The 15596-nt window shown below is 49.7% G+C and overlaps 1 protein-coding gene across 16 annotated transcripts in view; it reads left to right on the top strand.

The window, feature by feature from the left end:
• LOC118216491 (protein TANC2-like) overlaps positions 1–15596 on the top strand; it is a 169682-nt gene that overhangs the window by 142021 nt on the left and 12065 nt on the right. For 9 of the 16 annotated variants that reach the window (XM_035397682.1, XM_035397676.1, XM_035397674.1 and 6 more), the window contains 12 exons: positions 2511–2636; positions 3797–3832; positions 5563–5844; positions 6247–6371; positions 8409–8640; positions 9040–9227; positions 9671–10278; positions 10829–10937; positions 11373–11495; positions 11600–11836; positions 12406–12591; positions 13051–13144. In XM_035397682.1, coding sequence (XP_035253573.1) covers positions 2511–2636; positions 3797–3832; positions 5563–5844; positions 6247–6371; positions 8409–8640; positions 9040–9227; positions 9671–10278; positions 10829–10937; positions 11373–11495; positions 11600–11836; positions 12406–12591; positions 13051–13144 — 2346 coding nt within the window. The remainder of the gene's footprint in view (positions 1–2510; positions 2637–3796; positions 3833–5562; positions 5845–6246; positions 6372–8408; positions 8641–9039; positions 9228–9670; positions 10279–10828; positions 10938–11372; positions 11496–11599; positions 11837–12405; positions 12592–13050; positions 13145–15596) is intronic. The other 7 variants (XM_035397683.1, XM_035397678.1, XM_035397675.1 and 4 more) reach the window with 3 other exon arrangements.

Raw genomic sequence — 15596 nt, 5'->3', positions numbered from 1 at the left:
AGGCAGTGCTTCATAATCATGTGTAAAGCTGCGATTAGCTGAGTCTGTTTTAGTAATACAGGGGAGAGCAGTGGCAGCAGGTCCCGCCCATCTCAAACCTCACTGGCACATTTTTGCAGTGATGATGGCTGTGGAGTGCAGACTGTCAGTCATATAATCCGCAGTACCTGTCACTGTGTGCAGTGATTGTGCCGTTGTTCAGAGAGTCAGAGCTACCGTGTGTTTTAGACAAGCAGGCAGGAGGCGAGTGAGTGAGTGTGTGAGAGTATGAGAGAGAGGGAGAGAGGTGTGTGCAGGTGAGAGACAGGTAAGTTCTCAGAGGAAAACAATAACCACCCCCCCCCAAACCCTCCAGTAGATTTTGAGCTCAATTTGCTCACAACCGCAAACCAACAGTGAACTATAAAATCTAAAAACTGTACTACAATATGCTAAACGTTACCATATAAAGTATATTCACAGTCTATAGTACATATTACACATACCATGTAGTCTCACATCTATTGTACATAACCTGTGCTTGTTGACAACCTCTGATTCTGTATGAATGTGCCTGTATACTGTATCCCAGCCATATCTAATTTTAGCAGCAGCGTCCTCTTAGAATAACAAACTTAACTTGGCTCTTTCTACATGTAAAGACGTGAAAAGAGAAACTTCTATCAGCTTCTATTTTTGTCTTGCGCGGGTGACCTGTGGCTGCTTTTCGGACAGCAACGATGTTCAGCAGCAGTTTTTCTCAGCATAAGCGCTCAGATTAAGGTAGGAGATCAGGGCATCATGATCAGGGGCATGCCAACTGTCCCCTGACCCCCTGAGGCTGCGCCGTCTGTTCAGCTCACTCCCGGGCCCTGAGCCCTCGGGTGCAGATGATAAGTCAGTTACACAAATAGATGAAATTCCTCCAGACTAGAGTAAGTGGTTCAGTGCCTTCACAACTCGTCCACCTGCATGTGTTTCTAATGAACGTAAAAGCCAAAAAAAAAAATGCATACCAGGCAGTTGCTCATTGATAAGAGCGCTGCCGTTTTTGGATCCTGTATGCTGGCTCAATATCCTCTCGTCCTTGCTCCTGTGCCTCTTGAACAGAACTGTGAAATACAGAATTCGGGGGGGGGGCGTGGTTTTTTTCCCCGTCCAAAACCAGGGAATCCGCACATTTCTCCTTCAGAAGCGGCCTGAGCAACCCGAGTCACCTGAGAGAGACAGAGAGGAGGCCTTAGAGGCTTAGAGCTGCTTATGGAAATGTCAGAGGCTGCTGGGAGATGGATAGAGACGGAGAGACAGAGACTGAGTGCAGGAGGAGAATAAATCTAGGTGTGGATTGACAGGGCCTGAACAGCAGAGAACATGAAAGCACCTGGCCTTGACCGCTCCGATCCCGTGACTGAGTGGCAGCAGGCAGACTTTGAAGTGCGGGAAGAGCCAACCCGTGTGTGTGTGTGTGTGTGTGTGTGTGTTGGGGTGGGGGGGCTTGATGAAGGAGTTAAAGGAGGAGGGGGATTTGGGAACGTTAACCCTTCCAACGGGGGGGGGCTGTGCGTTATGATGGAAGATGGATGATGGAAGTGAGAGGGGTTCTGGGTACCTCCAGGCTTTGTGAGTTTATCCATTCGAGCGTGAGAGAATTTATACCCATAATCCTCTGCTTGACAAACTCCTGACAGCAGGTCTTTACTCTAACAGTGCATTATAGGGAAGGTGCGTCTCTCCCTCTGTCTCTCTCTCCCTCCCCCTCACTCTCTTTCTCTGTCTCGCTCTCTCTTTTACCTGCTCTCCTACGTTTGATTTGAACAGGCTTTAAGAAATGAAAGGGGGATTACTTGTTCTTTCAGAGCTGTGTGTAAATGTCCTGGTTAGCGGTAATACCGCCATGCAGTGGCCACTACACACTTTCAGCATTTCATACATAACGGCGTGAGAGGGGAGAGGAAGGAGGCGGACGCTTCCGGATAGAGCCTCCCAACTCACCAGCATAACTCTGTGTCAGTGTCTCTCCCACTCTCTCACCTTCCCTCTTTCACTCATCTTTCTCTTTCTCAGTATCACTCACTTTTTCTGTCTCTCACATGGTTCTCCCCCCCCCCCCCCCCCCCCCCAGCACCACCAGCACCTGGCTTTTGCTGACGTCAGAAACGCGCGTGAGTCTTTGGCGGTCTGGGGGGAGTGCTGTTAACCCCCGTTGTTCTTCACTCACACAAACACATCCACGCAGACGAGTGCCCGCAGGTACAGAGGTGTACACACACACACACACACAAACGCACACACACAGAACTGAGTTCAGAAGTATACCCTGCCCCGCCCCTCACTCTTACTCTGCTCTCCTCTTTCTCAGCTCTTACCTCTCTTCCAAATCCCTCTCTTCTCTTGCTCTTATAACATCCCTGCCCCTTTCTACTTTTCCTCTTTCTACCTGTGCTGCTATCTTCCTCCCTCCCTCCCTCTCTCTCTCTCTCTGTCTCCTCTCCATTCTCACCCTTTGGCTCCGCCTCTCGTTGTGATGGCAGCCACCAGCTCGGCTCACCTGGAGGACCTGGCATACCTGGATGAGCAGAGACACGCCCCGCTGCGCACCTCCCTCCGGATGCCCCGGCAGACCGCGGGGGCCGGACGCTCCGGGCAGGACCTCAGAGGTAAGGCCCCGCCCCCTCAGAATAAAGGCCCCACCTCTTGGAGCAATGGGTCCCCCACCCTGGTCCTGAGAGCCACAAGGTCTTTTTTATTTATTTATTTATTTATTTATTGATTTATTTATTGATTTGTTCAAAGGCATTTGTGGGACCCCCATCATAAGCTAAAAAGGGTTGTATTTGTATGTTTTATAAAGATTGAGGTTTGAGAGTGTGATCACGGACCCCCCATACAGTACCTGACCCTAACCCCCACCCCTCGTTGAAAAGCCCAGACTAAACTATCAGCTAGGTTTTGAGGACCAGTAAAAGTCCTGTGGCTGCCCAGCACTAGGGTTGGGGGGCCATAGCTGAGAAGTAGAAGGCTTCTCCCACTGCTCTTCCAGTACATGTGTGCAGGAGGCGCAGCGGTGTGGAGATTTATGTGGCTGGTAGGGGATGCTGTCAGAGAGACTGTCTGAATCTGCAGCGCTAGAAGCCCACTGTCCTTGAAGCCGTTTGTCTTGAAGCGTGCAGCAGTCACGCGTGTCACAGCCAGTTCTGCACCCCAGAGGATTCTGGGTAGCGCTCCACCCTCTTCGTCGCCCGTTTTATTATCGCCGTAATTTTCCGCTGCAGATGGCAGGGGCTGCGCTGCCATTTCTGAACCAACGGATGTAGAAGTACGTTACCTTCTAGAAATAAATTAGTGGGGCGACATAGCTCAGGAGGTAAGACCGATTGTCTGGCAGTCGGAGGGTTGCCGGTTCAAACCCCGCCCTGGGTGTGTCGAAGTGTCCTTGAGCAAGACACCTAACCCCTAACCTCTAACTGCTCTGGCGAATGAGAGGCATCAATTGTAAAGCGCTTTGGATAAAAGCGCTATATAAATGCAGTCCATAAATGAACACTTTGTACTGGAAGAGAGTAGGAGGATCGTAGGCGACCACTCGTTAACCAAAACCTAGTGTGCTTTATTTCTGTGGTACAAAGGGGAGGGGAAGGTTGCAGGCACAAGATACAGGTCCTCCCACAGCACGCTTCCTGCTTCCTGCTTCCTCTAGCTCCGCCCAGCCGTGATAATGTCACCGGCTGCTCTGTCCCACTCGGCTTGCTCACCCTCTCTCTCTCTCTCTCTCTCTCTCTCTCTCTGTCCTCTTGCTTGTGTGTCCTGTCTGTCCCAGCTTCCCCTAGCACCCATGCCTGGCAGTCCCAGTCAAGTAAGTTCCTCTGCTTGTGCCACATTTCCCAAATCCCCCTATCCCATCATGCCTCACTCTAACCTAGCGCTCACCCCCCAGAGTAAGGTTCTAGGTCCCGTGCACCTTTAACAAGCGGTGGTAGCCAACCCTGTTCCTGGAGTCCTGTAGGTTTTCACTCCAACTCTAACAACACACACCTCATCCAACAGCAAGAGATCTACTGTCCTGTAGGTTTTCACTGTCCTTACAAAGCACACATTCAACAGCTAAAGAGCTTGCTGAGCTGCTAGTTACTGGAGGCAGGTGTGCCAAAGTAGAGTTGAAATGAAACCCTGCAGGATGGTAGATCTCCAGGAACAGGGTTGGTTGCCACTATTCTAAAGCATATTCTAGATCCCGGTACTGGAGTGCGACGGGGTCTTCTGGTTTTGTGATTTCCCCTGTCACTCCAGTAACAGGGCAGGGACCCCTGTTCTAGATCTCAGTCCCTATCTGTAAGCAGATGCAGTCCATGCACATAGCTGTGTTGGCAGTTTAATCGCACAGGGGTTTGTCCTGTCAGAGTTTATATTTCAGTTTCAGCACGCAGACACCATATACTGTATGTTGTTTAGCTCAGTGGTGGCTAATCTTGATCCTGGAGTGTCATTAGATTCCCCGTCCGGAGGCAAACACAGTAACTGGGTTAATGAATTGGCTTAATGAAAGCAGGTGACCACGGTCTAGAGGTCTAGCACCTCACCGTTTCCACTCTAGTTCGCTCGCTGAAGAACAGCGCCCCCTCTTGGCAAAGGAAAATTCCTCCCAGCCCAGTCCGTCAGGTGAGAATGTCCTGTAAGCAGGGTTTAGATGCCCCAGTATTATCTTGAGTTTTGACTGAACCCCAGGGCAGAGGAGAGCGCCATACATGCTAACACGTCTCGCATATTAAAGTGCAGTCTGTCAGCTCGAAGCAAGAGTCCAGGACTTGCATATATGTATTACATATATATGTGTGTGTGTGTGTGTGTGTGTGTGTTTGTTTGTATATGTGTATTTATAATTGTCAACCCTATTCCACATATAGCAAATGAAAAAAAATAAAAATCAATATGGCCTTAAATTGCTATAACAATGGTGGCTACAGAAATGATAATAAAATAAAGGAACAACTCATTTAAAATGTGAAATTGCATGTATCTATACTGGAGTGATTGTTTTTTTGTTTTTTGTTTTTTTTTAATAATTTTTTTTATTTTACACCCAAGAAAATAGTGGATTGAGTTCTGTTTCTCTGGTCATGAGGTGGAATGGGGAATTTGGTCAGTCACCGTTGACAGAAAGTGTAATAACTGTCTCTATCTTATTTGTCTGCATTGTAAAGTATCAAAGGTTTATGACTGTAATGTGGTTGGTCATATTAAATATTAACCATGTAGCGTAGAAAGCCGACAGCCTAAGACTCAGTTTTTTTAGCTGTATCACAGCTCCAAAAAAACAATGTTTTTACATTAAAAACATTGGCATTAATAAAAAATAGCAGTCATTGAACAGAGGATTTTTTGTGCATACATTTAGTATGAGTGTTGCAGTCAGTGTGAGAATGACCGCATCACTGGTTAGTCTACAAAATGTCCGGTTACTTTACAAAATGACCCGTTTCTCACATTGCACGTAACATATGCATTATTGTCCTCGGGGTAAATCCACATTTGTGGATTTGTTTGTTTGTTGAGGTTTTGTGACCCTCCTGCCCTCCCGTGCCGCAGTGCGCTTCGCCCCGTACCGGCCCCCGGACATCTCGCTGAAGCCGCTGCTGTTCGAGGTGCCCAGCATCACCGTGGACTCGGTCTTCATCGGCCGCAACTGGCTCTTCCAGGAGATCGACGGCCAGCTGCGCAGCCCCGACCCCGGCTCCAACCGCGGCGTGGTGGTGGTGGGCAACATCGGCTACGGCAAGACCGCCATCGTCTCCCGCCTGGTGGCGCTCAGCTGCCACGGCACCCGCATGCGCCAGATCGCCTCGGACAGCCCCCACGCCTCGCCCAAACGTGAGCAACGCACCGCTCGCGACTGGGCGCACGGGTTACCCTTCTGCTGACTGATTTCAGGCCTCGAGAAAAAGCTCTTTCATCTGCGGCGTTCTTAATGAATACTGCATGCGTTTCGTTGGGTGGACACATCTGTGTGTGATTTGCTTGATTGTATGGACCCCAGAATCAGAAATCTTAGATATCTGTTGAAAGATGATGTAAGTCCTTTGAGTGGTTGTGATTGTATCGTGCATTCTTTAGCTTAATTGGCTGGTTTTGATGTGATTGAAGTGTGTGTGTGTGTGTGTGTCTGCGTGTGTGTGTGCATGTGTGCGTATATATATGTGCATGCATGTGTGAGTTTTAGTGTGCTCAACTATGCTGTGTGTCTGTACCCATGTGTTTTTGCTCTTCCTTTAGACACAGAGGGCCTGCCCCTCAGCCAGCCCCAGCCCTCCCATGGCACCTTGGGTGGGGGGAGCTGTCCTGGTACACCAGAGATGCGCCGGCGGCAGGAGGAGGCTATGAGAAGACTAGCTTCTCAGGTACAGTACTCCCCCTGCCTGTCTGCTTATACCTCATTGCGATGCCATCGCTGCTGGTGTTTCAAGTACAGTATTCCCCATTGTGACATTATTACTGCTAGTGTCTCAGGTACAGTATTCTCTCTGCCTTTCTTGTTATGCCCCATTGTGACATCATCACTGCTGGTACATTATTCCTAGTGCTGTAGATATGGCTCTGATTATTCCATGCCTGTCTACTTATGCCCCATTGTGACGTCATCACATTGTGGCTGTCCACTTGTGGAATCCAGCTGATTTGATCTCGTTTTGCCACATTGTGACATCATCACTGCCACAAGTTCTCAGTCCCAAGCCTGCGGATGCTGAGACCGAATACATTGTGAACAGAGACATACTTTTCTTCCTCTTAAAGATCCTCTTAAAAACCCTGTACCCTCAGCCCTTTTTCCCTCACACTCCACCGTGCCCATGTGTCTCTGCTCCTCACCGCCTCATTGTGCAGATACCCCGGAGAATGTGCAAAAGAAACCGCTCAGAAATGTTAATGAAATATTTATAACTCCAGAAAGCAATTTCCAACCCAAGCGATTAGATCTTGTTAGTACAACTCATAAATAACTTTTTTTTTACTACTCTCCCCGTCTTGTTTTAGCTGTCTGTCTCAAGGCATTTGAAAATTAGCATTCTAATACGCGTCTGTTTTTCCCATCGGAAAACGCGCTGTTTCTGCACGCTCAGTGTGACATTTAAATATCATCACCCACCGTGTCCGAGCCGGCGATGCGTTCGCCTCTCGCTTCATACCCATTAGCCCCGCTGTTCTCTCTTTAGCCTTTTTACCTTCCCCAGTTCCGCTCCCAGCAGTCAGTCTCAGATCCCCTCATTCAGAGCACTGCTTATGCTTTACCTCTGGCACGACAGCCATCGATTCTTACATCCCCTGTTCTGATTTTACTAAAACAGTTGTAATGGCACAGTTCAATAATTATCGTCTTGTACCGTGGACTGTACATCTTGTACCTAATGACTGTACAGTGGAACCACAACAATATATATATATATATATATATATATATATATATATATATATATATATATATATGTGTGCATCCATTTCATAACATTTTAACTATTCACAGATGTCACAGATGATTAGATTAAATTGAATTAAATAGTCCTTTATTGTCTGTTTTACTGAAATTTGTCTCTCTTCATTCCAACAGTGCAGATAATACTGTTATACAGATAACAGCACCAGTTTCCCTCTCGCTGAAGCTGTAATTAGCCAGTTTGTGTATCTGGTCTCATTTTCAGCCAAAATGCCTTCGCTTTCAACATGTTCTAGCTCTGCTTTGAATTTTTTAACTGCAACCTTTACTGAGCGCCTTCAATTTATTTATGTATTTATTCTTTTCAAATTGTATCTTCCCTCAATTTCAAAGAGCAGGTGGGTTGGGGGTTAGTTCTTTCTGTTATTATATACCCATGAAGGTACTCTGTGCACAAGGGGTGTCCAGTCTTATCGGAAAAGGGCTGATGTGGGTGTGATTTAACTACTGAACTAATCAAGACCTTGATAAGTAGAATCAGGTGTCTTCATGCTGGGCTAAAACAAAAACCTGCACGGGGGCGACATAGCTCAGGAGGTAAGACCGATTGTCTGGCAGTCGGAGGGTTGCCGGTTCAAACCCCGCCCTGGGCATGTCGAAGTGTCCTTGAGCAAGACACCTAACCCCTAACCCCTAACTGCTCTGGCGAATGAGAGGCACCAATTGTAAAGCGCTTTGGATAAAAGCGCTATATAAATGCAGTCCATTTACCATTACCATTTATACAGCACAGATAAGATGGGACATTCCTGCTGTATATCCTCTACTGCAGGGCTTCCCAATCCTGTCCCTGGAGATCTACCATCCTGTAGGCTTTCATTTCAACCCTAATCTGGCTCACCTGATTGTGCTAATTAGCAGCTCAACATGAAGTGTGCTTTGTTAGGGTCGAGGTTGGGCACCACTGCTGTACAGTCTTTTGTCACCGCCTCTCTGTCGCCCCCAGGTGGTGGCGTACCACTACTGCCAGGCGGACAACGCGTACACCTGCCTGGTGCCGGAGTTTGTGCACAACGTGGCGGCGCTGCTCTGCCGATCGCCGCAGCTCCTGGCCTACAGGGAGCAGCTGCTGAGGGAGCCGCACCTCCAGAGCATGCTCAGTCTGCGCTCCTGCGTGCAGGACCCCCTGGCCTCCTTCAGGAGAGGGGTGCTGGAGCCCCTGGACACCCTCTACAAAGGTCAGGGCGCGCCCCCCGAACCCTCCGCTGGGTTACCCCAGCTGTGTTTCGCTCTTGGAAGCTGTGTTTAATCTAATGGACGCATCGTCCCACTCGAGTATCTGAATATTAAGAGCTTGCTCATAGGCTGGTCTTGGCAGAGAGCAAGCAGACTTAGTCACCACTCCTGATAACGTCTGTGGTCTCTCTCTCTCTCTCTCTCTCTTTCTCTCTCTCTCTCTCTCACTCTCTCTCTCTCTCGTTCTCTCTGATTTGGAAAAAAATCTTTTTAGTATTTTATGTTGAGTTTCTGTTCTGCTGGTGGTAACAATGCACCTTGTGTTCGTACTGTCTGTTGTATGTGGGGAGAGTGTTGTTCAGTTTCTCCGTGAACATGATGGAACCCTCTGTGCCTTTCAGAGAGGAAGATCACCACCGACGAAGACCTCATCATCCTCATCGACGGGCTGAACGAAGCAGAGTTCCACAAACCTGACTACGGGGATACGATAGTCTCCTTCCTGAACAAGACCATCAGCAGGTTCCCTCCCTGGCTGAAGCTGGTGGTGACCGTGCGGAGCTCTCTGCAGGTGCGTGCAAGTGAGGAGGTGGGTCTACACAGATTCGGAATCAAGGGGGCGGGTCTACACAGGCTCGGAATCAAGGGAGTGGGCCTACTCTGGCTCAGAATCAAGAGAGTCACCCTGCTCTTAAAATTTGAGTGGATGTAGTAGCTTTTGATAAGAGCTTCTGCTTAATTGATGTAATTTATATGTAATGTAATACACACAGACTTATCTGAACACTATAGTACCTCCTACTCCAGTGTGTTTGATTGACTCTGTTGGTCTGTAGTATCTATGATATCTGTGGTACATTCACTGCATATGCATTCCAAAGCCTTTTTTTTTTGCTTGTGCAGATCTTATGTTGTGTAGATGTAATGATCTCTTCTTCTTTCTCTTTTTGTCTTCATCTACCTTCTCTGTTTCTCCCATACCTACTGTCTCCTCCCTTTCTCCTCCAATCCCTCCCCCCTCGCCCCGCACAGGAGATCACCAAGCTCCTCCCCTTCCACCGCGTCTCGCTGGACCGGCTGGAGGAGAACGAGTCGATCGAGCAGGACCTCCAGGGCTACATCCTCCACCGCATCCACAGCAGCCCCGAGATCCAGAACAACATCTCGCTCAACGGCAAGATGGACAACGCCTCTTTCGGCAAGCTGAGCGCCCACCTGAAGGCGCTGAGCCAGGGCTCCTACCTGTACCTCAAGCTGACCTTCGACCTCATCGAGAAGGGCTACCTGGTGCTCAAGAGCTCCAGCTACAAGGTGGTGCCGGTGAGCCTGGCCGAGGTCTACCTGCTGCAGTGCAACATGCGCTTCCCCACGCAGTCGTCCTTCGAGCGCGCCCTGCCGCTGCTCAACGTGGCCGTGGCCTCGCTGCACCCGCTGACGGACGAGCAGGCCTTCCAGGCCATCAACGCCGGCACCGTGCAGGGCGCCGTGGACTGGGAGGACTTCCAGCAGCGGCTGGACAACCTGTCCATCTTCCTGGTGAAGCGGCGGGACGGCACGCGCATGTTCGTGCACCCCTCCTTCCGCGAGTGGCTCATCTGGAGGGAGGAGGGCGAGAAGACCAAGTTCCTGTGTGACCCCAGGTGAGGGGAGGGGGGCGGGGCCAGGTGGAGGTGGAGTCTGGGGGAGGCAGAGCCTGGGGGAGGCGGGTCTAGTTTGGCTCTTCACTATTAACATAGCTCAATCATTATTATTATTTGCTGTGATAGGTCCCTTATTACATTTCTATTACATCCATTCTACTGCTACTTCACACCAGGAGGGTCAGCGGAGGATGGGCTCCCCCTCTCTGGCCGGGTTCCTCCCAGGAGCTCTTCCCATCGGAAATTTATCCCCAATTGGTTGAAGCGTACACCAGCGCTGTCGTGGGGCGTACACCATAAGCATACACCAGCATGGGGTTGCCCTCCCCTGGTGTACAGGGAGCCACATCTGTGGGGATGGGGGTAAAGCTGGAGCTCTCACTTACAGCATCGTGTCAGAGGGAAATGAGGGTGAAGTTACGCCTGTATAGGCCAGTACTCTGCATCTGAGGAAGACTGTTCCGGAAGAAGCTCTGGATCAGAAGCTCATGGCTGCGTGTCTCATTCTTTCCTTCCCCCCCCCCCCCCCCCCCCCACCCCCCCCCAACAGGAGCGGTCACACTCTCCTGGCCTTCTGGTTCTCCCGGCAAGACGGCAAGCTGAACCGGCAGCAGACCATCGAGCTGGGCCACCACATCCTCAAAGCACACATCTTTAAGGTACAGCGGCTCCAGGTCCCTCTGTCGCACACAGTCACGCCAGTACTTTCCAGCTACAGCAAGACAGAGAAATAAGTTGTGAGAAGTGTTCAGTGAGTCTTGCTCACTTGTGGTTTTAAGGAGTGCCTCAGTCAGTTGCCTGTTAATGGGGCATGGAGAAACCACAGCCCATTTTCCAGCTTTCCAGCAGTGGCCCAAAGCGGGTTTTCAGGTCCCTCTGGAAAATGTCTGCTGTGAAAAGCTTGTCTGACTACCATACTATTAAAATGAATATTGATTATTTAATTGATTGAATATTGATGATTTAATTGATTGATTGGTTGAATATTGATTATTTCATTGGTTGATTGATTGATTGATTGATTGAGCAACAAGCGTGAGGTTGTTGTTGCTTCACCTGAGAGTGTTTATTCATTCCGGCGTTCTCCTGCTCAGGGCCTGAGCAAGAAGGTTGGGGTTTCCTCGTCCGTCCTGCAGGGGTTGTGGGTGTCATACAGCACGGAGGGGCTCTCCACCGCACTGTCATCACTGAGGAACCTCTACACGCCCAACATCAAGGTCCCGCCCCTTCCTATTATTTTGCATCTGGAGTCAGCTGCGTTGCTAGCTTGCTCACTGAAAGGCCCTTTATATTGAACATGGTTTCCGGCGCTTGTTCGCAGGTGAGCCGGCTGTTGATCATGGGCGGGGCCAACGTGAACTACCGCACCGAGGTGCTGAACAACGCGCCCATCCTGTGCGTGCACGCCCACCTGGGCTACGTGGAGACGCTGTCCCTGCTGCTGGAGTTCGGCGCGTCCGTCGACTCGGCCTCCGAGACGGGCCTCACGCCGTTGGGCTACGCCGCGGGCGCGGGGCACCTCGCCATCGTCACCACGCTGTGCCGCCGGAGAGCGAAGGTGCTCCACCGCGCCCCGTCGCTGCTGTACTGCTGCTGTAGAAATGACTCTGTTTCATATCGCAGTCCTTTTTAATATTGTTTTGTATTCTTGTGTGTCTATATTCATGTATGCTAGCCAGATTCCCCCCCCCTTTGAAATAGAGTCTCTGTTGGATAAATAAATAAAATTCATAATAAATATATTAAATTATTCTTTATTTAATAATTACTACGAGCAGTTAGATGGTGGTTTCCACTAGCCTGCTTGGACTGAATCAAAACTGCTGTTAGCGGTGTTATTTCCATTTTTGTGGCATGATATATTTTACAGCAATTTTATTGTTTGAATTTACACTGAATACCATAACTAACGGCACCAAATATTTGTGTTTGTGCGTGCGTTCGTGTTTGTGTGTGCGTGCGTGCGTGTTTGCGTGTGCGTGCGTGCGTGTTTGCGTGTGTGTGCGTGCCTGTTTGTGCGTGCGTGCGTGCGTTTGCGTGTGCGTGCGTGTGTTTGCGTGTGCGTGCGTGCGTGCGTGTTTGCGTGTGCGTGCGCGCATGTGTACGCGTGTGTGAACGCACGGTCAGGTGGATCACCTGGATAAGAATGGCCAGTGCGCGCTGGTGCACGCGGCCCTCAGGGGTCACCTGGAGGTGGTGCAGTTCCTCATCCAGTGCGACTGGACCATGGGAGGCCAGCTGCAGGGCGTCTTCAGCAAAAGCCATGCCGTCCAGCAGGCCCTGGTGGCTGCGGCCAGCATGGGCTACACAGAGGTGGGTCATAATCTTCCTGCTCCCCTTTGGGTATGAGAGAAGGGATCATAATCATTCTGTTCCCCTTTGGGTATGAGAAAAGGGATCATAATCATTCTGTTTCTCTTTGGGTATGAGAAAAGGGGTCATAATCATTCTGTTCCCCTTTGGGTATGAGAGAAGGGATCATAATCATTCTGTTCCCCTTTGGGTATGAGAAAAGGGATCATAATCATTCTGTTCCCCTTTGGGTATGAGAAAAGGGATCATAATCATTCTGTTCCCCTTTGGGTATGAGAAAAGGGATCATAATCATTCTGTTCCCCTTTGGGTATGAGAAAAGGGATCATAATCATTCTGTTCCCCTTATTACTCTCTACCGGGCTTTTGGCATAACAAACGTTTTTAATATATTAGTATGTACACCTGTGCACCATGTGTGACAATTGCGTGACGATTGTGTGATCATTTCCGCTCCAGATCGTGTCCTACCTGCTGGACCTGCCGGAGAAGGACGAGGAGGAGGTGGAGCGTGCTCAGATCAACAGCTTTGACACGCTGTGGGGGGAGACGGGTAAGGAGAGCTGCAGTGTGTCACAGAGACGCTTACACAGTGTACCTTTACAGAGCTGGATATATGCATTTATACATTTACAGAGCTGGATACATGCATTTATACATTTATACAGCCGGATATATGCATTTATACATTTATACAGCTGAATATATGCATTTATACATTTTTACAGCCAGATATATGCATTTACACATTTATACAGCTGGATATATGCATTTATGAATTTGTATATTTATACAGCTGGATATACGCTGAAGCAGTTCAGGTTACCTTTCCCAATGGCAATTTTGTACCTAGGAATACATGTACTTATATTAAGCAATATTTGCTGCCCAAGCTACTGCTAAGTGGACATAATCAACCTGAAAAGAGTTGGGTTACTTTTGGGTTTCAAGTCCAGTTCTCTAATCACTACGCTACACTGCCACCACCGCTGTCACGCTAAGACCCGTTTCTCTGAGCCGGCTATGAGAGGGAGCCGTCCTCAGTGTCATCCTGGCTGATGAAGATGAAGCTCCTTACTCGGCCTGCTCTTCTCTTTGCCGCACTTAATGACGGAGTGGGCGAAGCTGCCGGCCTCAGTCCCTCATAACGCCTCTGGCGTTCCGGCGAGAAAAAAATGTTCCCGCTTTCGGATTTAATTGCTCGGTGTTTTAATAGCGCAAACCTCAGGATCTCTCATTTAGCGAGGTGTGAGGGAGGGAGGGAGGGAGGGAGGGAGGGAGAGGTGTATTTTGAGTGTCGGTGACTCAGCGCTAATTGGCGTGTCGGTTGCTCAGCACTAATACATCAGTAGCTTTTGTTTTTCTCTGTGGGGGGGGGGGGGGGATTTTAAAATGTTGATTTGTAGTCACGCCGCCTCTGTGAGATTTTTCAGTGAATCGAATCATGGTCACTGAATTCAGATTCAGAAGAGAATTAATGCATCTGATAGCGTAACTTCATTGCCGGAGAGCTGGTTCCACAGCGCCCCCTAGAGACCTGTAAGAAGTAGAGAAGTGGACTTTATCTGATGGCGAACCGACTTTCTGCATCCAGCATACTGTAGGCATTTGTTTCGGAAGGTCACTCACTTTTTTACATTAAAAAAACGAAATTAGTTTTCAATACTGTAAATGGGTTAAGAAAATTGCTCACCAAAGACATCCTGTTCATATATATAAATATGAGATATTTTCCATATTTCCACATAATATACATAACATATTGAGCGGTATTTGCTGCCCAGGCTACTGCTAAGTGGCCGTAATAAACCTGAAAAGAGTTTTTAATGCCATGGCGCCCGCTCCCGCGCTGTGCCGCTGAAAAGCGGTGTGAGGGATGGTGCCAGACAGCACAAGGTGAGTCACCGCACAGGCGGTGTGCGGCGTGGGAGGCAGGCGATGGCTCAGGAGCGGTGCGGCTTCCAACCAGCGCGTTTATGTAAGGGACGAGTGGGCCGCAGCGACCGGCTTCAACCGGGTGCTAAATTGCTGGTTAGAGCTGCGTGGCTGAGTGTAGACAGATACTGCTTGGCCGGTAAGGCTTGGGGGCAGTAGCTCTGTTCTTATGAATCAGTGTGGAGTTTATCAGCCCCAGCCTTCCTGCTGCTGCTGCCTGTACTCCTGAGAAACGGGGAGAAACTGGTGTCTCCTGTGCATGTCAGAGGGGAACCGCTCACTGATTCCGTACTGTTTCCCGGACAACCGGCACCCTTGCCCGAAAAACCGGATCTCTCTGTGTAAAGCGTTCAGTCGTATGGTGAAACTGAGTACCCGCTGTGGCAAACTCGTTTCTGGACGGCTGTTCTCGCGGTACACTGAAGGTTAAATGGAATATCTGAGCGTGACCTCACTCTCTCTTCCCTTTATTTGCAAACTCAGCTGTTTTGATCCAGTTATTGTTTTATATGAGGAGGCGCACGATTACGCAGGAAGTGCTGAGTCAGCGCGGAGCACACAAACCCCCTGACGCTGTCGTTTCAGGCGGGGAGCGTGCTCAGACGCAGGCGGAGCGGACAGTGACCCGTGTGGAAAGTCACAGGGAATCGGCTGATGATTTGTAGGAGACAGCAGCTTCCACAAGCTCAGGAGAGATTTACATGCCTGTTCACCGTTTACACTGCAGGAGTGTCCGGCCCTGCGGTGCTTACTGGGTCTGCCAGTATCTGTTCTTACTTGGCCCTTAATTGATTAATTAATGCAGTTAACTGGGTCTGAAGTGGACGCCGATTTTGAGATGGAAAGTGCGATTGGCAGAGCCTGTGGTTCTCTGGGACTGGCGTATGGACTTACCAAGGGAAGGGCGGGGCAGGAGGCAGGGGGTTGGACCATGCTCGCGTGATGTCACACTGGCGCTCTCTCTCTCTCCCCAGCGCTCACGGCGGCCGTGGGGCGGGGTGGAGAAGGGGCGGGGCAGGGGGGCGTGGAGGTTGTGCTCCGCTCGCGTGATGTCACACCGGCGCTCTCTC

Source organism: Anguilla anguilla, chromosome 17 (assembly GCF_013347855.1).
Source record: "Anguilla anguilla isolate fAngAng1 chromosome 17, fAngAng1.pri, whole genome shotgun sequence".
In the NCBI taxonomy this organism is placed as follows: domain Eukaryota; kingdom Metazoa; phylum Chordata; class Actinopteri; order Anguilliformes; family Anguillidae; genus Anguilla; species Anguilla anguilla.
This window is presented reverse-complemented; position numbering and strand designations above follow the sequence as displayed.